The 24864-nt window shown below is 54.0% G+C and overlaps 1 protein-coding gene across 10 annotated transcripts in view; it reads right to left on the reverse strand.

The window, feature by feature from the left end:
• The window catches only part of MAPT (microtubule associated protein tau), a 103537-nt gene that overhangs the window by 20183 nt on the left and 58490 nt on the right, over positions 1–24864 (reverse strand). For 2 of the 10 annotated variants that reach the window (XM_082678535.1, XM_082678537.1), the window contains exons 3-11: positions 22670–22756; positions 20043–20129; positions 16142–16207; positions 11174–12286; positions 8478–8533; positions 5664–5861; positions 4442–4592; positions 3196–3249; positions 1200–1465 (exon numbers count right to left, since the gene is read on the reverse strand). In XM_082678535.1, coding sequence (XP_082534661.1) covers positions 1200–1465; positions 3196–3249; positions 4442–4592; positions 5664–5861; positions 8478–8533; positions 11174–12286; positions 16142–16207; positions 20043–20129; positions 22670–22756 — 2078 coding nt within the window. Of the gene's footprint in view, positions 1–1199; positions 1466–3195; positions 3250–4441; positions 4593–5663; positions 5862–7109; positions 7190–8477; positions 8534–11173; positions 12287–16141; positions 16208–20042; positions 20130–22669; positions 22757–24864 lie in introns of all 10 variants that reach the window. The other 8 variants (XM_082678539.1, XM_082678540.1, XM_082678543.1 and 5 more) reach the window with 6 other exon arrangements.

The following is a 24864-nucleotide window of genomic DNA, read 5'->3' on the forward strand; positions in this document are numbered from 1 at the left end:
AAGAGTGATTAATAAAATCAAGAGTGCGGAGGCCCCACCTGGGGGTCCCGACTGAAAGGGAAACATTGGCCCCTGCCCACCAGGAGGCTCGCTGCCCCAAAAACGGCCCAGCCTGGAAGGCCCAACACAAGAGCTGGGTCTTGGTCCTCCAATCCCTTTCCTGCCTCCCTTCTTCCTTCTCTGTTCCCCACCCTGTGCTGGTGGGGGAGGACTGCTATTGTCTGAATCGTGTCCCCCAAAATCCACACGCTGAAGTCCCAACTCCCAGCACCTCCGAATGGGACTGTATGTGGAACAGGGTCTCTAAAGAGCTCATTAAGTTAAAATGAGCTCATTAGGGTGGGCCCTAATCCAATATGACTGGTGTCCTCATGGGAGGGGGGGACTGGGACACAGCGACACCCAGAGATGGACCATGTGAGGCCATGGGGAGAAGGCGGCACCCACAAGCCAAGGAGAGAGGCCCCCGAAGACACGACCCCCGCCGACACCTTGATCTTGGACTTGCAGCCTCCGGAGTTATGAGGCGTTACATTTCTGTTGTATAAGCCGCCCAGGCCATGGTATTTCGTATGTCAACCCTAGGAAACTCATACAACGGGGGATGGGGTCAAGAAGAGGAGGAAGACGGCCCAGGCCGTCCCCATTTCTCTCCACCTCTGGCCCTTGGAAGCTCATTTTCTCCAACTTTGGGAGACCCAGAAATGTCATGAGCACCTATTCGTCCCTGGAAGAATCAGGTGTTCAAAACAGAATCACGAATTTCCCCAGAATTGGGATCTAAACAAATGTCCAACCAACACCAGAGACACACCCACCTATGGACTGGTTGTCTCATTTTCGAAACACAAGGCAGCCACGGAACCCCTGTGGCACCCACTTTGAGAACCGCCAGGTCACGGAGCTACAAGCCTGTCACCTCAGATCCGTCCAATCAGCAAGGGCTGAAGTGAGGAAGGGAAGAACCGGTACTTTCTCTCCCCTGAGCAGGGCACTCACGGCCTGGTGGTGACCCCAGTAAAGAACCGAACAGTAACCTACTGTCTTTCCTTGAAGAGGCCGGGGAGGTGCTTGTGCTATGGGGGGTGGGTGGGGGGACCCAGGCTGGTGGTGGGAGGAGAGCCGCTCGCCCGCCTCCAGCCCAGCTGCGGGGGACCCACCCGCCTCCTCTTGCACAGCCAGCCTCTGCACGCCCTTACCTTCCCGCCTCCCGGCTGGTGCTTCAGGTTTTCCGTGGAGCCGATCTTGGACTTGACGTTCTTCAGGTCTGGCATGGGCCCGGGGGCGGTCTGCAGGCGGCTCTTAGCTGCAGACGGCGACTTGGGTGGAGTGCGGACCACTGCCACCTTCTTGGGCTCCCGGGTGGGCGGGGTCGGCAGGGAAGGGGTGCGGGACCGGCTGCCCGGAGTGCCTGGGGAGCCGGGGCTGCTGTAGCCACTGCGGTCCCCGGATTTCCCAGATTCACCTGGAAAGGAAGGAGGGCATGAGGCCAGTTAGCAAAGGGCTATCTGTCCTGGGGTCCGTTCCCAGACTCAGGGCTGGATCAGGCACGTGGAAACAAGGTCAGAAGCTCAGTCACACCAGCAGGAGGCTGCCCATTTCTAGAGAAACGCCTCCACTTCCCAGCCGTGCTGCTTTGCGACAGAGATATCCTGCTTCCCAGAGAAGCAACAGAGTGGTCACCAAGGACCACCCAGTACCCCCTAGAGGGGGCCCGACTCTGCCCTGTGGCCCTGGGGCCAGGAGAGGCTCCAGCGAGCTGTGTGGTCTCAGACAAGTCACTTACCCACTCTGAGCTCAGAGGAAAAAATGGTAATGCCTGCAGTGAGTGAGGCCGGGCAGGGCGACATGGCCTGTGCCCTGAATAAGGGCAATGCAATGGTGGGCCAGGGGCCCATCTGGATCCACTGGACTCTTTAACCACAGGGTGAATTTTAAGCTGTTCTCCAAGTTCAAGGCCCCTTTTCCCTCAGACCCCATCCAAACTCCCAGCTCCTCTATGGTACCTGGGCTCCACAATGGTATACCTGCTTCGTGTCTATCTGTCCCTGGCTCTCCAAACAAGCCATGCCACTTCCTGCCGCCCTGCCCTCCCGAGAACCCTCTCCCCAACCAAAGCGATGCGCAGCAAATAGCAGTGCACTTTTCCAGGTGCAATGCGGGCGCCAAGCCCTCCAGGAAGGCCGCTGGGCCCACCCCTCTCCCAGCGGAACAGCCCTGGGTTCCCCAACATGCGTCTCTTCCTGCACTTCTCATCCCCCATCACACTTTAATAGTTGGCTATTCCGTCTGCCTCTTGGATTCGTGTTTCACCAAGTGTGGCCCCAGGCACCCCTGCATCAGAATCTCCGGAGCCACCACGGAGGAGTGGGACCTGTAAGATGCAGATCTCCAGGCCCCATCTAGACCTGATAGGACAGAATCTCTAGGGCTGGGGCCTGCAAAATTGGTGCTTCCCACGCTCCCAGGGATTCTTGAGCAGACTCGAGTCTGAGAGCCACTGGGCCGGATGCTGGGCTCCAGCTCTGAGGGTGGCTGATGCCCCCGCCCCAGGAACCATTTGTACCAAACAGGGACCTGCCGGGCCCCAGGCTGGAGAAGGGCAGCTCTTTGCTGGAAGCGACAACTTCTCTTGCCGAGGGGAGAAGGAGCGTGTGGCTGTTAGCGGAGTCTCCGTGTCTGCTGGAACTCCCTCACGGTGCCAAGCTCTGCAGGCAGGGCTCGGTGCCCCCACCCTCTGCCCCCAGGCACACAGGCTGGCTGGTGGACCTGGTGGTGGCTTCAGATTCTTTCTGCGCCACTGAATTGCAGAGCGACCTTAGGCAAGTTACTCAACCTCCCCGGGTCCAGCACAGTGACCGTCACCCACAGGATGCCGGTGCGATCTCACATGTAACCTGGTTGGGGCCAGTGCAGACCTCCAGCCCCCGTATCAGCTCGAGGCACATCCTCCCCTGGGCCCACCACAGCCCTCGGCTGCAGTGAGAGCACGCAGGATTAGAACGGCCCGTTGGACAGACACATCCGCACAAAGCACACGAAGAGAGGAGCAGGAATTCTGACTGTGCCGACGTCAGGCTCAACGTGGGACACCTACGTTTCAGAAGCACGTCCTCCCGGCTCTAAACACCTAAGCCACCCAAGAGGCACGTGCGCAAAGGCATGACCCTGCGGGCGGAGCAGGCTCAGAATTACCTCTCTCAGATTTTGCCCCTCCGTGGGGTGGTTTTTTCTGCACTTGCTTCGTAGCTTAAAAAGAAAAATCCACAGAAAGCCTCGTTATCATCGAGCTTAAAGAGGCCTTAATGAGTGTTTTTTTATGGGCGCCCAGTCATGCCCAGCCAGGCCATCCACAGAGGCGAGCAAGGCGGGGAACGGGGTCAGGGGCTCCATCGGGCAGGAAACAAGGCCAACTTGGGGGAGATCTGTCCACCCAAGAGCAGGTAAGATCCAAAGAGAAGCACACGTTCTTGTTTCCAGTTATGATCCAGTTGCGTGAATCAACTGGCACAATGACCAGTGAAAATAAGCAGCGTCAAAATCATGTAAAAATCCCAGTCACAAGTCTGGAAGCTACCCCGTACCATACGTATCGTATACGTGCGGAAAAACCCTGTGGGAGAAAACCAACGTACGGGCCTCAGCGAGCGGGCGTCCGTGCAGGCCCCACTCTACGGCAACCTCGAGGAACATCACAGCCAAGACATGCAGCAGACAAGGGCTCTGAGCGGCCACCCCGGGGCCAAGGGGCAGCAGAGGCCCCGTGGCACCCGCCCAGGCCTCGTGCGCAGCCCATATAAGATCCACGGGGCCCCTGAGCCAGCGCAGGCCAGACGCCCCCCGAGTCATGCACAATCTAAACCCAGTTTCCTGGGACAGTCCCCAGGGCAGTGAGACAGGGGCACTCAGCCTGGCTGTCCCCAGTGGAAGCAAGATGGCTCAAGTGAAGCCTTGCCTGGTACTCAAAACCGAGTGGGTTTTACTCACAGGAGCCCGGGGGAACGGGCCCAGGGTGTGACTGCTTAGCTAAGATTCTTAGGTTCTGTCCGAGGGTCCCTAACATCCCAGCAAGTTAGCAGGGGCCGTGCCCTGTGTGAGGTCACCTATAGTGACCTAACCCTCATTTGGGGACTGAAAAACACCTCCCAGGGGCCCTGGACGTGGGGTCCAAGGATCTCAGAGAAGCCCCTTTTCCGTCAGTTACTAGTCTTACGGCTGCTTTTTCCTCGTGCTTAAAAGTCTGGTTAGACTTAGTCGAGCCTCGATTTCTTCATGGTAAAAAGTGGGGATTCAATATCTAGCTCAGAAAATTAAAAGAATTAGACAATGAACATTCGGTGCTTAGTAAACTGCAGGCGTCGATCAGCTACCAGAGCTGAACTGTCAGGGCTTCCACAGCGAGCTCTGCCCCGACTCGGATTCCAGAGAACAGCCCTCTTACCGGTGCCCGGTGGGGTCTTCGGGGAGGGCGTGGTCTTCTGGGTGGGCGTGGTTTTTGCTGGAATCCGGGTGGCGTTGGCCGGGCCCTTCTGGCCTGGAGGGGCCGCTCCCCGGGGTGTGGCGATCTTCGTTCCAGGTTTACCATCTGCCCCCTGTAAACGAAGCATGGTAGAGTGGTTTTCACGACTGGGAAAGGTTCCCGCCACCCGGCGTCAATGCCAGCCCCATTCAACCACCGTGACTCCAAATGAGGCTAAGGTTGGGGTGACACTTTGCCAGCCAGATACAACAAACGTCCTCTACAATGACGAGGGTTTGCTGGGCACACAAATCCACAGCCCCTCCCAAATGCCTACCTTTTCCTCCTGGAGGGACATTTTACATGAGTTCTCTGCAAGAGCTGAGCTAATGTATTTAACAAAAAGTCAACAGAGCTTACAGCAATGATCGAGTTCATCATCCAACCAGCGCCGGCAGGCAGGACATCTGTAGACTCTTCCTACGTGGACACCATTCTCTGACTCCCTTAGGGATTTATCTGACTGGTGGTGGTTAGTTTCAGAGGGACAAAGAGACAGTTTGTTGAAACTGACTGAGAGTGCTAACAGAGCTGGGCCCTATCCTCCTGTTCTCTCCCAAACAAGCCTCAGGCTTCAGTACCACCTCAGGTGTGCTAAGAGCCCTTGGCGGGTAAACACCAGCGTCAATTAGCAAACTGGCCAAAGGTGGAGCACAGGCGCACAAGCACAGTCAGCTGACTGGGGACAATGACTGGGTCTGGGGACCCAGCTGATGACCTTGACATATAACACAAACTCAAAGAAGAAACTGACATGAACTGAGGACCACGAGATGGTTCAGGAAGGAGTAAACTGGTGGGACAGGCATGGCTGCAGAGTGATGCTGTCCGACCCAAAATGAGGGCAACCTGGAAGCACCCCCCGGTTACCAAAGTCAGAAATGGACAAAGGAACCCAAACAGAGTGGCGATTTCCAAGCCGGGGTCCCCTCCGGTGCCTTAGGGCCCGCTGCCACGAGGGCCGACGGGGCGCCAAGAAGGATGGCACGGTGCCTCCTTTTCCTTGTTTCAGCCAGAATTTAACTGTTCTATGTGGCGCTTCTAGGTAAGAGCTTATCCAGAGAAAGGTCTTTGCAGCTAGAAAAGCATACACTTGAAAACCACAGTAGAGCAGCCTCATTCTTTCCAAAGGTGCTTTCCTTACCTTGACTTTCATCTCCTTTGCTCCAGAACTGCCAGTTCGGGGTGTGACAGAAGAGACGTGTTTAGGAGAGGAAGATGGCTCTGGGCACACGGCGGGGCTGGAGGGTTTGATCAAAGGGTCTGAGCTACCAGGAGTGGGGCGTTTGGAGCTAAGGCAAGGCCTATGGCTCAAGGTTTTAGCAGAGGAAGGTGTGGATGTCTTAAACATAAACATGAATAAAATCAAAATAAAAGTCAGCACATGGGAGAAATGAACAAACTGAAAAAAAGACAGTGACTACAAATAAATAAACAGGTAATGGTTTAAAGCTGTGATCGCCAAACTGGATCACGCACCCTCATCAGTCCTTCTCATCAGGAAGAACAGAAAGTGACCATGCATCTCATGTACTTGCAGTTATGCATCCGCTAATACATATACTACGATGCTAACATATGATGAACGTTATGAAACTTGCATGTGGCAGACCTTGGACAATGGATAGACTTTCTGGTACGTTCTTTCTCCAGCCCATTGGCTCTACTTCAGCGCTGCCCTTTGGAGACCACTGGTTTAAAGGTGTCTCGCACCCAAAGAGTTCATGGAGGTCGCCAAAAGTACGTGATTCTTAGGATGTTTCTCAAGAAAACACCTCCAATGTGTCATGGGTCAGAAGTGCCCCAGGTTCTGCTCAATTCCAGGTGGGGAGCTCATGCTGGCCCCCTAACTCCTGGCCCTCTCCCACCGCACCGATAGAATCGTCCTTGCTAAAAAGAGAACTGTGCCTGCCCCAGGTCTTGAAGATTCTGCCTGACACCACTTAGATCACGCGCGTGCACGCACGCACACACACACACACACACACACGTGCATGCGCGTGCACACACACACACACACACACTTTCTGTATAAAGTCTCGAAGCTAAACACTGTCTGGTGAATCTTATCTGGCCACTGTTTACTCTTGGCCACGGTCCACCTAAGGAAATAGGCTGGGTGGGCCAGGTGGCCAATGGGACAGGGCTCTGTGAGCTGGCTGGCCTCGCGGAGATGAGAGCACGTGAAGGACGGTGGCCGACACCTGCGGTTTGTCTAGATGGCCTCCAGGGGCCTTGGACGGGGATATGTGGCCCTGGTAGGGAAGGGTGGCCTGGGAGGGGGAAGGGCCATGCCTTCAGGAATACAACCAAGAGGCCAAGCCCAGAGGTGTTCCAAGGAGGATGTCAGAGCTACAGAGCAGGGTCCTGACCAGAGACTTTGTTACTGGGGTTCATCACTAAGGTGGCTGAGACCCTCTCTGCTGCCAGCCTTGGGGAGGACGAGAGCGAAAGGGATGGAGCACGGGGGTGAGGGGAGGGATGCGGGCTGAAGCTCTGGGGCCGCTGACAAGAAAAGCCGAGGGTGGGTACTGGCAACCTCTCCTTCCCCAGCTGCGCGAGGTCCCCCTCCCCTGGCACTGCTCCCTACCTGGCCAAGTGGCCAAGGTTCGTGAGAGATCTGATCCCTTGCTGTGAGGCTGTGAGCAGCTCCAGGGCAGGGACGGCTTCCTGATGGATGAGTGAACAGAATGCATGCCGGCATGAGGACGCGATTCCCCTGAATGGGCTTCACGACTGGCAAGCAGCTATTGCCTTCCCTCAAGTTCCCGCAGGACCCTCTGCTGCCCCACTGATGGGCAGAGTCCTGACGGCGAAGCCGACTTCCTCTAGGGCAGGCACTTTGGGCAGCGACCCTCAACACACGTGACCGAACTCTTGGGGCCTCATTCTGCATCTGGGGACTCCATCAGGCCTCCAGGACTGATTGAGACCCAGGCGTTTCAGGCAGCATGCATATGGGACATTTGAGACGCCTTTAAGGAAAACAGGTCTTCATCTAGGGCCCCAGTGAGGGTTTCCTGGCAAAACACCACCATGCATTTACCGGAGCTTTTTCCAAGATGCACAGTCACGGAGGAGAGTAAACTACAGCTGAAAGGGAGCCTGAGAAGGACCACACTGTTCCGGGTGTGGTTTTGGTGGCGAGCAAGTTGCTTCATTTTCTGGTCCTCGGGGCGTTTCTGAAGACCGGCTGGCGGGATTTCAGGACGGCGCCCACGGCATCATGGCCGTGTCCGCTCAGTATGTAGGGTGTGTGTCAGGCTTCCCTCCTCCAGCCTGTGTCAGCCCCACTCCGAGCTCGGCAGCAACTAAGCCGATCTGCTCAGAGCTCCCCAGTCTCCTCATGCCCCCGGGGCCTTTGCTTGCGCTGCTCCTATTCCTTAAAACGCCTCTTCTCACTCCTACGTCACCAACCCCCTTCATGTTTCCTTCTCGGCCTGCCTCACAGGTCCGCTCTTCTAGGGCTTTTCCAGGACCCTCCGCCTCAGGCTGGAGATCTCCTTCTTGCTCAGTACTCCCTCAGCCCCCTAAGGAAATGGTATTTTCTAGATATATCTTAAATATATCTGTGTGCGTGTATGTATATAGATACATATTTCCTGAGCCTAGACCTGTAGCGGGAAGTGTAAAACGCGCAAATTTCAAACTTCATTGCAGAAAATTCTAACACACCTTCATTTACCGTGAACGTCTTAATTCAAACTACGCTGATGCAACTACAATTAGCATTAATTAATTCATAACTTGCTGACTGCCCTTCCCTGGCCCAAGTGTCCAGGGATAAATGCTAGAATTTTAAACATTTGCATAAAAACACAAAGCACTTGGAATGACAGTTGTACTTCAGGGACAAACGCTCTCCCCATGTTATATGTAAAGATTAATTCAGATACAAAGCATGGCTTCTTGATCAACTTGATGGCAGCAGAGAGGTTTCATGGTTTTGTCAGCTTACCTTGGTTTTTTTGTCCTCGGGTCCAGCCCCATCTTTGCCTTTACTGACCATGCGAGCTGATGAAATATAAAACGAGAATGTACGTTACACCCATGAGCACAGCTCACAAAGTGCCCGACGGAGCGGAGCTGACTTCTCGGGATCCATACAACATGTCTTGCTCAGTTGGGCCAGTGGAAATCCAGCTGGTTTTCTTTCCCCTCGAATCTGTTAGGTTCTCGTTGTTAGTATCAACACAGCACACTGGAGTCATTGCTTGGAGCACCCTGACAAGAGGGGGCAGCAGGCTGGCCGAGGGCAGGGACATGCAGAGGGGAAACTGTTCCGGGCATACGTTGGCACAGGGGCCATCAGGGAAGGTAGACAGTACAGGACCACCTCTCACAGGCTCCCTTCCCGTCTCTGTCGGGGTCAGCCTCCCACAGCCGGGGCCAACCCCACTCCAAGGAGGGGCATTTGGAAAACCCAGGGCCACGGATGGGGCAGCTCAGCCAGGCTCCGGTCCCTGCAGGACCCTCTGCTCATTCAAGGGCCAAGGGGTGTAGGCTGTTTTCCCAGAGCCCGCCCCTCACTAATGGAGGCTTTGGTGACCAGCCCCAGCTGGCTCTCTGACAAGCCCATTCCACCCTTGACCCAACCCTGGAGGGTCTTCTCACCACTTACAGGCTCTACCAAGAGGACTAATGTTGCCATTTCTCCAAGCTAGCAACAATCTAGCTACTGTCAAACATCCTACAGATAACCTCTGGATTTTAGGACCAAACCATTGATGGCTTTTGTGTTTGGAAAGCCACACCCGTTGGTGAAACCAATCCACTTGTCTACCAGTGTCACCTCTAACTCACTCCTGTTATTGGCATTCATTATTGAAGACTAGTTATAGGTTTCTGTCTTTGGCTTCAATATTGTATATTCCCTGCTCCAGGGACAATGGGGCTGGTTGGAGCATCTCACTGGTTACTAGAGACCAGATTTCTAGAGTGACCAGCACTGATGACCTAGCCTAGAGGTTTTCAAACTTTACTATGCAGCAGAACCCCATTGGGAGAGATTCCTAAAATACAGAATCCCGGGCTCACTCTGAGACAGTAAGCTTAAGGTGGGGCCTGGGAATCTGCATTTTAATAAGAGCCCCAGGTGGACCTGGTTCACATCTTTTGCCCCAGTGACCATCATCATCTATGTCACAACAAAAGCGTCTGCTAGATCAGCATTTCCCAGTGCTGACTGGCGAACTGGGGAAATGCATACCATGTGTCCTTCTCAGAGGGTCATAATGTACATTAGAATATTAAAGGCTCTGACAAGTCCTGCTGCAGCAAACCCTGTTTAACTTTGTTTCACCTGTTTTTTTTCCCAAACTAATTGGACCATGGAAATCTTTTTTCCCTTTACACACCTATCAACATCCAGTGGACCAGTATTCAATAAAATGCCACTTCAGGAAACACTGTTGTAATCTGTCAAGTCACAGTATTTTGTCCCATACTATTTTGGAGTTTAGGATATTTTAAAGTAGGACTCTTTCTCTGACTTAAATTTTAAATACAGGTTCCTTTATCTATAACAGTTCAAAGTTTTCACGACGAGTAGGCTGTAATCCACATTTAACAGATGTCTGCAACGGACAGCTTAAGTAGCCTCAACTTCTGGGCCCCGCAAATAATTCTAAAATGCTACAGGACCTAAATATATGAATGCGCTCGACTTGTGGCCATCCATGAGGCCCCCTCTGGAGTAGAAACTGTCCTCTCACTGACAGGACACAGACCCTGACCCTTAGGAACCTCCCCTCCCATCTCTCCAGCTCCTGAAGGGCTGCCGCAGTGACGCTTCCCAGGGCTCAAGACTGAGCCAGGGCTGAGACCCCTGCGATCCCAGCACAGGGACTGGCTGGGCTCTGCTGAGGGAGGAGGAGGTGTTTTCTTCCACAGGCAGTTTTTGTTTCTGCTCACTGTCTATCCTGCCACGAGGCAGGGTGGAGTGGAGTGGGGGTGGGGACTCTGGGCCACCTCCAAATGCTTGTGTGTGTCGCCTGCTACATGTGATGTGTTGTCCACTGACAGAGCCGAAGAAGACAGGCACGTGCCCTCTGAGTCTCTGGGCTAGGAGGACACACTTCAGAACCTTCTGGAAGGCACTGTGGTGTATAGGGAAGGAAGGGCCTTTCGGAGCAGACCTACCTGGATTCCGAGCCTGGCTCCATCCCCTAATACTCAGTGACCTTCAGCAAGGTACTTTACCTCTCCGAGCCTCAGTTTCCTCATCTGCAAAGTGGGGCTAATTATGCCCACTTGGGAGGGTTGGGAGGGTTCTAGACAATGAATCTGAAACACATAACAAGCCCTCCGAAGTGGGAGGAGCTGCTATGCTCTCTGTGGAGCGCGGCCCACCAGCCTCCAGCGGGCCGATGGAACCTTGTGGATAAATCGAGTGGCCAGAGACGCGAACGGGGCAGAAAGCATGAGGCGGGGGTGTTGGTGACATGCAAAACGGCGGGCAAGCGTGAGAGGAGCCTGGAGGGCAGGAGGAGGCGGGAGGGTGAGCAGAGGCCCAGTGGCCGGTTTGGTGGCTGTCCCCCGGGGGCCTTGGAAGCGGCAGGAACCAAGGAGGGGCCGGAAGCTCAGTGGCAGTGCCCGCAGCCTGGGTGGCACACAAGGTCGCCGGGCAGGAGCAAAGGAGCTCAAGACACAGACCTTTGAGTTGAGGAACCCGGCTGACGGGCTTCCCCGGCAGACCAGCTGCAGGCTGCTTTTCAGATGGTTCTGGAAGGGCAGTCTTTTTTGTGTCCTTGCCCTCAGAGGGGCCCCAGGGCTCTTGCTCTGCTCCAGAGGCCCCAGGAACTGCAGCCCCTTCCAAATCCACCTCCGAAGGTCCCTGCTCCTTCTGCACATTGGCTTTGATTTCCACGTGGAACGTGAACTCGGGGGGCTCGTCGTGCCCTTCCGCTGGGGGCCCCTCCCTGGGCCCATCGGGCTCTGAGACCCGGGTCTCTGCAGAAACTTTAGAGAGGAAATCGACAGGGAGGGGGGTGGCACCCATGGCTGAGAAACCAGGGATCCCAGGGGCTTCTCCGGACACTGCGTCGGGGGTTGGCCCGCCTCGGGTGGTGGGGCTCTGCAGACGTGGGGAGGCCTGGGAGGGAAAGGAGTCCTGGGGAGAGGACTCGTCAGTGTCCTGGTCTTCATCCACCTCCTCGGCCCCCAGCCTCTCTTTGCCCTGCTCCCTCTTCAGAGGCGGCCCCTCCTGGGTCAGGTCTCCCAGAAGCTGGCACTCCAGCAGCTCAGAGCCGCAGCGGCTGCCGTCTGCATCCTCAGGTTCTGGCCCCGAATGCTGGTGTGTGGCCTCTCTGGGGCCTTCGGGCAGGATGGGAGCCCCAGGCATGTCAGACACGTGCTGGCAGGTCAGACCTGGGGTCCCGGGGTCCATGGCCTCACCTCCACGGCGCCCTGGTTCCCTGAGGAAGCTTTCCTGGACAACCTTGACACTCCCAGGCTCCGTCTGGAGACATCCAGGGTAGGTGGGCTTCAGAAAGGCCAGCCCCTCCTCGGCCTGCTCCCCTCGCTTTGGTCCCCACTCCTGGTGGGGCTCCTGAGGGCCTCCTGGTGGGAGAGGCGGCTGGCAGACAGGATGATGCTGGGAAAGGTGAGGGATCGCCAGGACGGGAGCCTCTGGCTGTTTCTCCCCCAGATGCAGCTCGGAGACCCCAGAAGCTTCTTGGCCGTGTGCAGGCTGGACCTGAGAGCTAAGTCCATTAGCAGGGGGCCTCTCAGACACTTCCCTCTGCTGGCCCGGAACTCTCCCCTCCCCTGGGTTTGAAGAGGCGGAGGCGGCAAAAGGTTAGCAAGAGCGCATTAAGTGTTTAAGAGAGGGGACGCACTTGGGAAGAAGAGAAGGACATTTAAACGGCACCTCAAGCCCACCTAACCAAGAAAGGAGCCCACGCTCTGGGCTCACCCTCGTTGCTTTTCTTTGCTCAGAATGAAAGTTCTCTTGGTCTATCTGCCACCAACTTGCTGAGTGAGCACCTCCCCTCTCTGGGCCTCAGTTTTCTCATCTTTGGACCAAAGCCCCATCTAGTGGCAGCATTATCCCTCTGCCCATCGTGGGTCTGGTTGGGCTCCGAGCATCCTGTCATTAACTGGGGCTGCCTCGTGCTAACTCCATCAGCCACGAAGCTTGTCTTCCTCTCCAGGGACAGCGAGCCCCCCGAGGACTCTGGCCTCTAGCTGGGACCTGGCTGGGGTGCAGTGAGGGTCTCTTTTCCTCTCCTTCTCTCTCTTTGCTGACTGAAACCAGCAGGTGCCTACAAACCCACCCTGACAGATTTGAAAAGCCCAAAACGTATCAACATCAGGGCTCAAGTCTTTACTACCAGACCTGCCACGAGACCCCAGTAAACAGAAACATGGTTCAGGTGCATCCGGATCGTGGATTATGGACAGCCTTCTGCACGAGGTGAGGCGACCACCGTGGCAGTAAAGGTGGTCTGCACGGCAAAGACATGTGCGGCCCACGGGGACCACTGCTTCACCCCTATCACACCACTTGCCATGTGCCAATCCGGTGGATGGAGGGCACACTGCCCTTTTTTCTGCTTCATTCATGTGACATTCACGTGAATCCCTCCTTAAAGTATCCGTGTATTGGGACTTCCCTGGTGGCGCAGTGGTTAAGAATCCGCCTGCCAATGTAGGGGACACGGGTTTGATCCCTGCTCTGGGAAGATCCCACATGCAGCGGAGCAACTAAGCCCGTGCGCCACAACTACTGAGCCTGTGCTCGAGAGCCCGTGAGCCACAACTACTGAGCCTGCATGCCACAACTACTGAAGCCCACGCGCCTAGAGTCTGTGCTCCGCAACAAGAGAAACCATCGCAGTGAGAAGCCCGCGCACCTCAACAAAGACCCAACACAGCCAAAAATAAATAAAAAAAAAAAAAGTATCTGTGTATTAAGGACAGTAGTCGTATGCTCATTGGTTCTCCTAATAAACATTCCGTATTTGTTTTAACTCCCAACTCTTCAAACATCCTACCTAGTTCCAGAACAACTTCATGGCTCTCCTCTAAACAAAATCTGGAACCGCAAAGGATTGGGGGTCTTGGAAGAGAAAGAGACTGGATGAGGGGAGGGGAAGGAGGTGGGAGAACACAGGTGTCCACACGCATGGGTAACACGTCCCTCTCGCCCCAACCCAGTCGGAGTCCTTGCAGTTGCCCACTGGACCCTTATCAAGAGGCCCGGCTCACCCTTACCTCTCACCCCTACACTGGGGCCTTGAGCTCACCATCTCACTCATCTCGTGTTCCTAGCACCACCACAGAGCCTGCCACAAGGCCAGGGATCAGGACATGAAGGCGTGTCAGGAAAACGTGCTGATTTCCACCTTCCACGGGGTCTACAGGCACCTCACGGGGGCCCTTGGTCAGTCTCGGGGAAGAACCGCCCAAACGACAGAGAAGGAGGAAACAAGCTGGGCAGCAGGCAGCCTGAGCAGGTGCCTCAGTGCCTCTTCTTCCCAACCCACTGCTCAACAGACCAGAAGCGGCAGCAGCTGCCGGTCCTTAACACCCACTGACGGGCCAGGTCTCCAGCGCCTTCTGGGAAAAGCTTTCCTCCAGAGCTTCCTGGAAATTGCTCGTGATGTGGATGTTACTGTACTCTGATATGCTGCAGGACTTTAAAGCCCCTCATTAAATAGAAACAAGGGCACCAAACACAGCCTGAGAAGTTACCAACAGATGACAGTACAGCACACGTGTGCACGTGTGCGTGTGCATGCGTGTGTGAGGAACCTTAGCTCATGCCATTGCACTCCCGGAGGAAGGAGCCAGGCTGGGAGAACATTCTATTCAGCTCCCAGAAGACTGTAAAGTGCTCAGTAAATATGAAACATAGCAATCACCGGGGGTGGGTCCAAGGTAAAAAATATTTGGGAAAACACAGTTTAATGTGTTAAATTTGTGTCCCCACACTCCCTTGGGAGACCTGGTCCTGGAGACACTCACAGAAGAAAGGTCTACCCTGGTGTGAGCAGGGGTGAGATGGGTAGGGTCTCCCCACACCTAATACTCAGCCAATGGCAGCTCCATCCTGAAACATCTTATCTGTCTTAGTACGTCATGAACACAGGCTGCCAGAGGTTTTCCTTCTGCAGCAGGAAAGCAAGAGAGAGATAATAGCTGTGCTTTTGTATACACGGCTCTCCCTAAAGCTGCTTGTTTTTGTTCAGAACAGACTGCAGGCCTGTGTCAAATAAAACGTTTGCGGATCACGAGTGAGCCTGAATTTCACAGGGTTCCACTGGAGGGAGCTTGGGCTTGGCCATGTGGATCAGCAGCTCCAGTCAAGACATTAAATACTGGCCTTGGGAGTAGAGGTGGAAACCTCCACGTGTTAACAGATTTGGTGCCAATTTCCCATGGCAGATGTTACCTGGTGTTCATCTTTATATCTATATGACTCTAGGCCAGTGCTGGGAAAGTCAAAAATTCAGTTAGCACAAAAGTAAAGTTTCCAGGAAAGCGGATGGCCTGATCTTTTTGTTGCATGGAATATGTTTTAGGGGCATGGAGACATAGCCTGCAATAAAAATTGGCAGAAAAAACTCATTCATTTCTTTTTATGGAAATAGATCATCATTTCCAGAGGTTATAAAAACCTCTCATTTTACCTAAAAGCTGCAAATCATAACCGAAAAGAAACAGGAGGCAGGATTCTAGTTATTTAACACATTGACTGAGGTTTCCCCTTATAATGATTATCCCTTCTAATATTTTCTGAAGCTCTTTGTAAGCCTAAGAATGAAAACACGCCTTTCCATGACATGTGAGATGAGAAACCCTAGCCCACTGCGGGGCAGGGACCCCTGGGGAGCAGAAATGTGTTAGTTAGGCTTCAAAACACCTTCAAGGAGACATTTCTTCAGGGCCCAGAGTCTTCCTAAAGTCAGATGGCCCCAGTGGTGGCGCTATACAAATCCCAAATCACTTTCTGGAGAAAAGAACAGTGTTTTCCCTGCTTTCTTACAATCTAGAAGCTTCCACATTACACAGTAGACTGTCAAATTCATTTATGCAGCAAATGACGGAAAACAAACCCAGCTAGGCTGTATTGGCGGGGTCTCCGTTTCCTAAGATCAGGAATCTCTAGGATTTAAAACATTGAGTTCTTAAAACATGTATGCTCAGTGATTATACGAAGTTGCTTTTCTTGAGCACAGCAGTTTTGGTCCCTGAGAAGAAAATCATAACAAGGTTTGAAGGCTGCACAGAAGAGAGTTGAAAAGAAACAGCTCAGTGGTGATTTGGTGGAGGCTTTGCTCCCGGGACAGGCCAGAGGGCCGCCTACAGGGGAAATCACTCATCGTACATATTATCTGCGTTTCTCCTGGTCATTGATTCTCGACTCCCCATGCTGGGCAGGGCCAGCTCCTTTCAGAACACTGAACACCTCAGGAAAGACTCAGAAATGGCTAGATAGAGCTAGAGCTCTTTCTCTATCTGAATAGCCCACCTTCGATAAAAACCAACTCCTAAAGACCAGGAATTAAGGCCCAGGTCCAAATTCTCTTTTCAGGGTAGGTAGGGTCCATCCGTGTCACCATGCCCCTCTTCCCGGCCCCCCACATCACGCGTGGCAGGCGATTCTAGCCCACTGACCTTGGGTCACATGTCCAGCAGCTTGGTCTTCCAGGTTGGGGGTGTCTCCAATGCCCGCTTCTTCAGCTGGTTTGTGTGTCAGCAAATGAAGAAGATAAAAGCAAAGACGGTTACTGTTTGCTAGAGACAAAGCTCCCTGCCTCTTCCGCTATGTTTCTGAAAGCATTCAGGAAAGGCACACCTTAGCAGCACCAAGGCGCTGCACCTCTGGCTCTTTGCAAATGTGACTGCCGGGGACGTGGATGAAAACAGCTCACTAAACAAAACCCACACAACCACGCACTTTACGGGCGACACAGTCCAGTAGGAAAGACCTTCTCCACAATGGGCCCAGGGTCCTCAGTACCCCACTCAACAAAGACACAGGACAGGTGAGGTCAGAGAAGCAATTTGCTGCTCGGCCACGGCTGTGGGAGCTGTGTCCGGGCGGAGGCTGCCCTCCCAGCCCCAGCCAGCGCTCCTGGGGCGGCGGGCGGCAAAGGTGCAGGGAAGACTAGGCGCGGGCTGTGGAGGCCGGCTGCGGTTCAAACCCAGGTGCCACCATTACTCAGCCTCTCTGGGCCTCTGTCTCCAACTCTAGAATCCCAAGGTGATGACACTGGCTCACCTTGCAGAAGAGTGGTGAGGATTCATATAAAATGGTGTGAATGTATTTAGCAAAGTGCCTGGGACACAGCAGGGGCCCCCCGGCGGTTCAGTTTCTTTCCTCCAAACTGCTGGGCAAGCCCTTTAACCTCATGCTTAGAATAGGGAGGGAGGCCAGCAGTGTCAGTGAGCAGCTTTTGGGGTGTCTTGGGCTCCTGCTTAGGGAGCCACAGTCCATCCCAAACAAAAAAAGACTGAGAAAAGCTACTGATCATCAGTGGTACCAAAATCAATAAGCTTTCATACAACACCAATTTCTGCATCGTGAAAAAAATCGGGATATTGCGGCAGGACAATGGATACAACTGTCCAGAAGAAAGGGCCCCTAAAAGGCAAGTTGGTCACATCACACGCTGACGTGCGGTGACCCCATGATCCCAGGAGAGCCAACATGCCCTGATGGACAGTGACAGGCCACCACCCTGAGAAATGCCCACCAGCTGCTGGCTGGGCCATCAGTCTTCTCTGCCAGTCCTGCAATGACTCAGTCTCTACACCTAAACCAGAAATGCCAGGTTACCACCACCTGCCATACGGGTCCACCACAGAAAACACGGCGGAGGCAAAAGAAAGAGCCCCTGGGTCGCTGGACAGACGCACGATGGCCTTATAAACAGCCAGCCCGCTGGCTGGCCCAGGGCAGCTGTGGCGAGGGGCAGGGGGCCAGCAGTGGGCTCGGGCAGCTCCCCCACTGCCAGTTCCTAGGCAGGAACATCTCTGGGTCCTCTGCACGCTGACACTGTACGGCCTGTGAGGTCTAACGGTGACAGCTCTGCGTCACTCGACAACAGCCGACTGTCTGGGAAGCACAGCTCCGAGCATAGGTCTGATCTGAGTTTCTGACAAGGTTATGGAAGAAAGGCTCAGAGTGACAGCAAGTCCAGCTAAATGGCACGGAGTCCTGGAGACAGAGGACACGAGGAGGCGTGCCGACGACATCACCGTCGTGGCACTGGGAAGCCCACCGCTTTCGCTTTCCCACGCGGTGTCTTGATATCCTGGTCCTGATGCAAATCAGAAACGGCGGGCTGCTGCCCACATCTCTGACATCCCCTGATCCCAGCAAGGGAGATGCTCAGAGAAGCCAAAGAGAGGGAGGGTGTGTGACAGTGGCTAGGCCGTCACATCCCTATATGGCTTCTCCATATCCCTGGAGCCCCAAGAGGGCTCCAGGCTCACCCCGCAAGGCAGGGATTCCTGCAAAGGGATGGCCACACTGCACCCCCAAATGGACCTCAAATGGGAAGTTTCACAGGAGAACCAAGATACAGCAAAGGGGACATGCCCAAGTGAGGTGCTATTCTTAAAGCCACCAGCTGAAAAAATGTCCCCCCAACTCTAAAACCTCCCGCTTCATTGAGGATGTAAAGGGTGGAGGGGGAGAGAATTTTTGAGGAGGATTTCTTTAGAGACAGCAGCTTGGGGGGGTGGGGGGTGGCTGCCTGGCCACCTCCCATCTCATCCCATCGAGAGGGTTTCAAGGCACCAGGGGGAGACACGTGGTGTGAGTTCTCTATGGTTAGGGACATGGTGGACGGCTGTCAGAAGCCCACCTGGGAAAATCAGAGGAGGAGAGACACGCTGGCCCTGCCTTGGTGGCAGAGCAAAGCCTACGGGCAGTCTGCATATCCACAGTCTCTTGGGGCAGAGAACACCCATGTTCCCCATGGACCTGCTGTGGGCACAGGGCAGGGGAGGGGGCACCTCGGGCCACATGCAGCAGGGCCACTGATGTGAGCAAGTCGACCTCAGCAGGCGAGAGGCTGGAGACCCCAAGGGGCCAAAGAGAGAAGACATGTCTGCTGGAATCCAACGCAGAGGGAGGGGCCTTCGGAGGGATGACGGGGATGGTGAACGTGGGGTGTCTGGAAGAATTCCAGAAAGGTCCCCACAGAGAAAGAGTCAGCTTTAAACACCTGCAGACCACGTGGAGCTGGCTCACAGCAGCGCCAGCGCAGCAAGAACCTTCCTGCCCCTGCCCCGTCCTCGCCCGCTCCCTAGTCCCAGAGAGGAGGGGCTTCAGCTCTGGCTCTTATGCAGGACTGGACATTCTAATCAGCATTTGCAGACTGGGTTTTGTGACGGTGGAAACTTAAAACACTTTTGATAACTCGGAAGTGATCAAAAGTCAAGAGGTGGCTAGAGTTTTCATCCCAGGCAGGGGAAGAGCTTCGCCCACCGACACAATTGTAAAGGGACAGCTGGAGACAAAAGCCAAGTTACCAAGAGTCGTTTGTCCCACGGCCTTCAAACGACCTTCACTGTCAAGGACGGGGCCTGCCAGCTTCCGGAACATCCCCCTCCACCCATCTCGGAAGACCAACTTGCAAACAGAAGCTACTTGGAGGAGGCCGTGGAACTGCTCAGCGCCTGCCCAGCGCTCCCAGCACACAGGCCCGGGAGAGGGCTGCAGCCTTCCTAGACGGCTGCCCTGAGCCCTGTCTTCAGGAAGGAAAGAAAACTCCTGCCGGGGGACATGTCCCCCGCTGTCCATTGCTGATGACGTACGGTCCAGAGCTCTTCTGAATTTCGTGCTGAGCACCCTCCAAGTCACCAAGCCAACGGCAGAGTCGTGCGTAAGCCCAGGGAAGGGGACGGGAAGGAAGTGACAGCCAGGGCTCTGGGCTGTGCTCGCTGCTCCCTAAGGGCCTGGGCAGCTCACAGGTGACTCTGGCGGCCCCGCGTCCAGTGCTATTTCTGGTCAGTGCCCTGTCTGGGCTACGCCCCATCATCTGTGTTGACAGGACAGTCTCATCACGTCTGTTCGACGCTGATACGTTTGAAAGGATAGTCCTAAAAATGGATGCTAGATGACATCGCTGAGTTCCTCGGGGACTGTCCAATTACAATCCTCCAAAGGTGTGGGTGGGCCACCTTGATGCTGCTGCACACTCGGCTGCCACCCCCCGCAAGGAGCTGTTTACCTCCGAGGAAGTAACCCTGTTGCTGGCAGAGTCGCAGCAGGAGGGTGGACTGACCTTGGGGGTGAAGGCTGCCACCAGCCTGCCTCAGAGAACTCTCTGGAGCTAAGACAAGGAGAGGAGGAGCTAGAAGGAATCCAGAGGTCCTCTGTTCTCTGGGAGGCAGGCAGGCAGCCAGCCATGGAAGCAAAAGGGCATCGGGCTCAGAACAACCAGAGATTCCCAGAGGCTGGTGTCCACCCACATTCCTGCTGCACTTGGAGACGGGCATAACCCCACGTGCACCCGTCCTCCAGCAGGGGAGCTGGGCACCCCAACCTGGGAGTCACCCTCACCTGTGGTTCCTTCTGGGATCTCCGTGGGGGGCTGAGCGGCCGCCTGCTCACCGGGGGCTCCCTCATCCACTAAGGGTGCTGTCACATCTGGAAACCACGGAGAGTCACCTTAGGGGGCCGGGATGAGCTGTGCCACACCCCTCACCTTTGCTCTTCGGGGGATGCAGAGATGCAGGGATGGGGAGGGGGAGGGGACTCAGCCACATGCAGAAAAGCAGCCCCACAGAGCAGGGCCCAGAGCCGTGCTCCAGCCTTGACATCTCTCCAGGGAGCACAGCAATACTCTGTTTGAGTGGCACCCATGCACGAGACACCCAGGCCCTCTGCCAGGAAAGCCAGGACAGCCCCCCTGTAAAGACTGCAGTGAGAGGGACGGCTGGGGACGGTCGCAAGTGTTTTTAAGGAGGAAGTGTTGAAAATCAGATGACTGGTCACAGGTGTTTGATCCTTAGAGCAGGACAGAACAGGAGAATGGGATTGGGACCAAGGCAGTGCAGGAACCCTGAAGTCAGGGCCGGAGTCTATGGCTCTGCCGGGAGGCTGGCTTTGGGCAAGTCCTTTGTCCTCTTAGGGTCTCAGTTTTCTCATCTGCAAAATGGGAGTATCACTACCAGGTGACCTCCAAGTTCTCTTCCAGTTCTAATTCCCCTGTCTCCCGGAGCCCATGACCCATGGTTTAAAACCACAGACTCCCCTGGGTGGCAACGAACAGGTCGGCCCTGTCAGGAGTCAGGTGCTTGACAACAGGCCCACAGATGGGTCCACCTTCAGAGCAGAGGCTGGAGGGAAAGATCTACCACCAGGAGCTGCTGTTGGTCTCTCATCGAGGTGAACACTTCCAAATCGGCATTCTTCCCTGAGCAACGCCCTGGCATACTCCCAGGCCCTTCTGGGCAGACATGAGGAGCTGTCAGCTTTGAAAGCTTCCCAAGCGCCTGACTCAGGTTCGTCAGAAGGAGTTCACTTTATTATGGTTGTCTCGGGAGCAGCCTGGCAGAGTCCAGCCCCAGCAGGCTCCCCCATTCCCCGCGGGGCCAGAGCTGACGCTCTTGGGATGCACACACGGACAGGGTCCAGAGTGCAGCAAGACTTGGTTGGTAGATTCTTCCAGAATAAAGCTGATTTGGAAGGCTGGCAGAAAATCTGCCATTAGTGTTTCAGGACCTTCTCAGGGCGGTAGGCAACTTGCAGAACTATCCTAACAAGGTCAGCAGGCTATGTCTTAACATCACTGGCTCTAAGAAGGAGAGCAAACAGCATTTGGTCTGGTATTCTCTTCACTAGGCTGAGAACTTCAGAGGTGGGGGGCGGGCAAAGTGGGGGAAGGGCCACATCCACTATATCCTCCACAGATGCACCATCAATTGGCAGGCACCTGACAGCCACTTTCTGAATTCATCCAAAGGTGGATGCTTGGGGAGATGCTGGGGCCAGGTTCTCATCAAAGTCATGGGCAGGGCCCAGGGAAGTGCTGAGAATAGAACCTTGGAGAGGATGGAGAGAAGGAGGGGCAGATACTGCTGACTGGTTACTCGAAAGCCATTCTCAACGCCTTTATCCCTTGATTTTTCCTGCTAAAGAGCCTGGAAGGCAAAATGCTCAATGTCCCAGCCTCCCTTACAGCCAGGGGTGGCCATGAGACCCAGTTCTGGCCAATGATACATAAACAGAAGTTGGTTCGGTGGGGCCTGCAGAAAAACTGTTGCTTTCCTAATAAAAAGGGAACACATTTGGTTTCAGGGTTCTTTTGGCTTTGCTACTTTCTTTCTTCTTTGAAGGCAGATGTGATGCCTGGAGGTACAGCAGCCATTCTGTAACTATAAGGCAACAATCCAGCCATTAATGATGGCAGAAGATAAAACAGTTGACACTGAGAAGCTGCTGCCCAAGTCCAAACATTTTACTATGTGAGACAAATAAACCTCTTCATATGTATGTCACAGTTAGTTGGGTTTTCCGTTACCTGCGATCAACACGGTCTTGACTGATATAGATGGGAAGCAAGAGAAGATGGTCAAAATCAGGACCAAGGAACACTTCAGGAAATACGTCAGCAGCTTTGTAATAACTTAGACACCAAATGTCTACAGAGGACAGATTAGAAGATGGGCTGGAACTAACACCATGGCCAAGGTCCAGACACCCAGGCCGAGCTCAAGAAATGAAAGATACTAAACCAAGACCCGTCCCAAAGTGTGAGCTTGGAGATGTGCACTGACCTGCCCTTTCCTCAGCCAAAGGGCTGCTTTAGGACCTGCTGGCTCATGAAAGAAGTTTTGGGAGGACAATGGGCGAGGAGCAGGGGCTTGGTGGAGCTGACGTCAGGCCCTGCTTTGCCACAGATCCCAGCCTGTTCAAGTGTGGCTGCCTCAAAACTCACACACGATGAAGCTGCCCATACCTGACCCTAGCGAGCAAGGCATCAAAACAGAGCGTGGCTCCCACAACATCCGGGGCCTGAGCTCCATCCTGCAAAGCACTGAGCGAGCTATCTCTCAGCCAGAGGGAGAGGCAGCAGCAAACGCAGCCAGGAAGGGTGGCACGTATGAGCTCAAAGCGTGGCTAAGCGCAGGCTGGAGCATGGAAGGAGCTGCTTGAATAAAACCATGAGAAGAGGGAGGCCCCACCTTCTGCCGTTGGAGTGCTCTTAGCATCAGAGGTTTCAGAGCCTGGTTCCTCAGATCCATCATCGGCCGGGGTCTGCAGGGGAGATTCTGGAACATATACAATGAGCCCCTCAGAATGGCTGCCTCTCTCCACCCCTGCCTTTGACCTCAGAGGACCTCGGGGACAGTGTCTTTTGGAGCTGAAGTCACCCAGCGTGGAACCCAGATGGATGGACTGTGGCCACATGACAAAACCACAAAGGGGACCAATCCCACCCCCACCCCAACATAGCTTGGCCCCCACACCAGGGTCAGCAGGCAAAGAGGCACGCAATGTTTACCTGTTCTGGGACGAGAGGAGAAATTGCCTTTTAATTAGCTTGTGGTTCCAATTGAGACAAAGGCTCTTATATTGACAAACGGGCGGCAGACACCAGAAAGCTAAGCCACAAGTAAACTTGGGCTTTGTGTTTCCCTACTGAAGAGACTCATGGGAGATCACTGCCATGAATTAATGACCATTAACGACCTGGGAAAACACTCAGAGATCCAACTCCTTCCTCTGCAAAGGAATTAGCTCAGGGCAGACACAGTACCTACTTCTATTCTAACTGCACACTTGGCTGTGTCTCCAAGCACCGCCCAGAAAGCCTTGAGTTACACCTGAAATGTCAGCCGTCGCTACGTATAAGAAAACTGTCCTTTCAGAATCTAAAGCCAAGGGAGCTCTGATGGACTCTGCAAAAGCCACTCCACCTGGGGTGGGGGCAGCCTTGGAGACAGAGGACAGGAAGCTGGTTCTGCATGAAGCAGACTCACGAGACGAAAAGAGGCAAGTGGTGTTCTAGCACCCTTCGAGATCAGACACGTCGCACCCTCTGCTAGAACGCCATCCCTGGACACGCAGCCCTGGCTGCACCCATCCAGCCAAAGAAGGGCTGATTCTAAAGAAGTTTCCGGTCCTGGAGCTTGCCAAAACCTGCCAACTCTCTCAAGTAGGCTCTGGACACATGGTGAGGGAGCATGATGCAGACTGCCTGCCGGGTCTTATTACGGACCAGCCTCGACTGTCAGAGCACAGAAGCCTATGGGCATGACGGTGCCTCAAACACTTGTCCCCCAAACACCCCTCCCCCAATCCACCCCCAGCCTACAACTGTCATCATCTGCTTTATCCTTGTTAAATTTCTTGGAGGGAGGGAAGGAAGGAGGAAGAAGCCTCTTCTGAGGGTCTTCTGGAAGGTCTAACAAGTTAACTCATTAACACCTTTTAATTCATGTGGGTGCATTATTTTATCAGTTAACCAGCTTTTACCCACTTTGCAGCTCTCTTGGGCTCTATCTAATCCTATTCCAACTTTTAGCATCAATGCAGATTTACAGAAAAACTGCAAAGATAGACCAGAGAGGGTACCCCACACCCAGTTTCCCAAATTCTTAACATCCTACATTATTATGATACATTTGTGACAACACAATATATATATTTTAACTTAATTTTTAAACCAGGCTACCCTAAACAGAGCATCATTTTTCTTTTTTCTTTTGGCTGGTGGGATCTTAGTTCCCCGACCAGGGATTGAACCTGGGCCACAGCAATGAAAGCGCCGAGCCCTAAGCACTGGACCGCCAGGGAATTCCCAAGAGCGTCATTTTTTCACTGGCACAATTCATCTGGGGCAGAGTTCAGTATGTTGGGATTCTAAGTTGGATTCTACCCACAAGAGTTTAATAACTGAAGCTTCAAGGAGACTTGGCTAAGGGTGACCAGAGGCAAAAACAGCTGACATGGAGCTGAAGGCTATACCAGCCCCATAATCTCAGAAACGAAACTTTGTCATCTGTAAACTGGGGAAGGCAACCTCCGCCTCCACTGGTTATTCTGAGCGCTACCTGAGACGTCGGTGGCCAAAGCGCTTTGCGAACTTTTGTAGAGTCCTACAAAAATGCCTGAATTATCTTTTTTTTTTTTAAGATTTTTTTTGATGTGGACCATTTTCACAGTCTCTATTGAATGTGTTACAATATTGCTTCTGTTGATTTTATGTTTAGGTTTTCTGGCCACATGGCATGTGGGATCTTAGCTCCCCAAGCAGGGATCAAACCCACACCCCTTGCCTTGGAAGACAAAGTCTCAACCGCTGGACCACCAGGGACGTCACCTGAATCGTCATTTTAAGGAAGTCCCATTATAAGTAGGGTAGCCACATACTTTG

This window comes from Grampus griseus (genome assembly GCF_964374135.1).
Source record: "Grampus griseus genome assembly, chromosome: 20".
NCBI classification, from domain to species: Eukaryota; Metazoa; Chordata; class Mammalia; order Artiodactyla; family Delphinidae; genus Grampus; species Grampus griseus.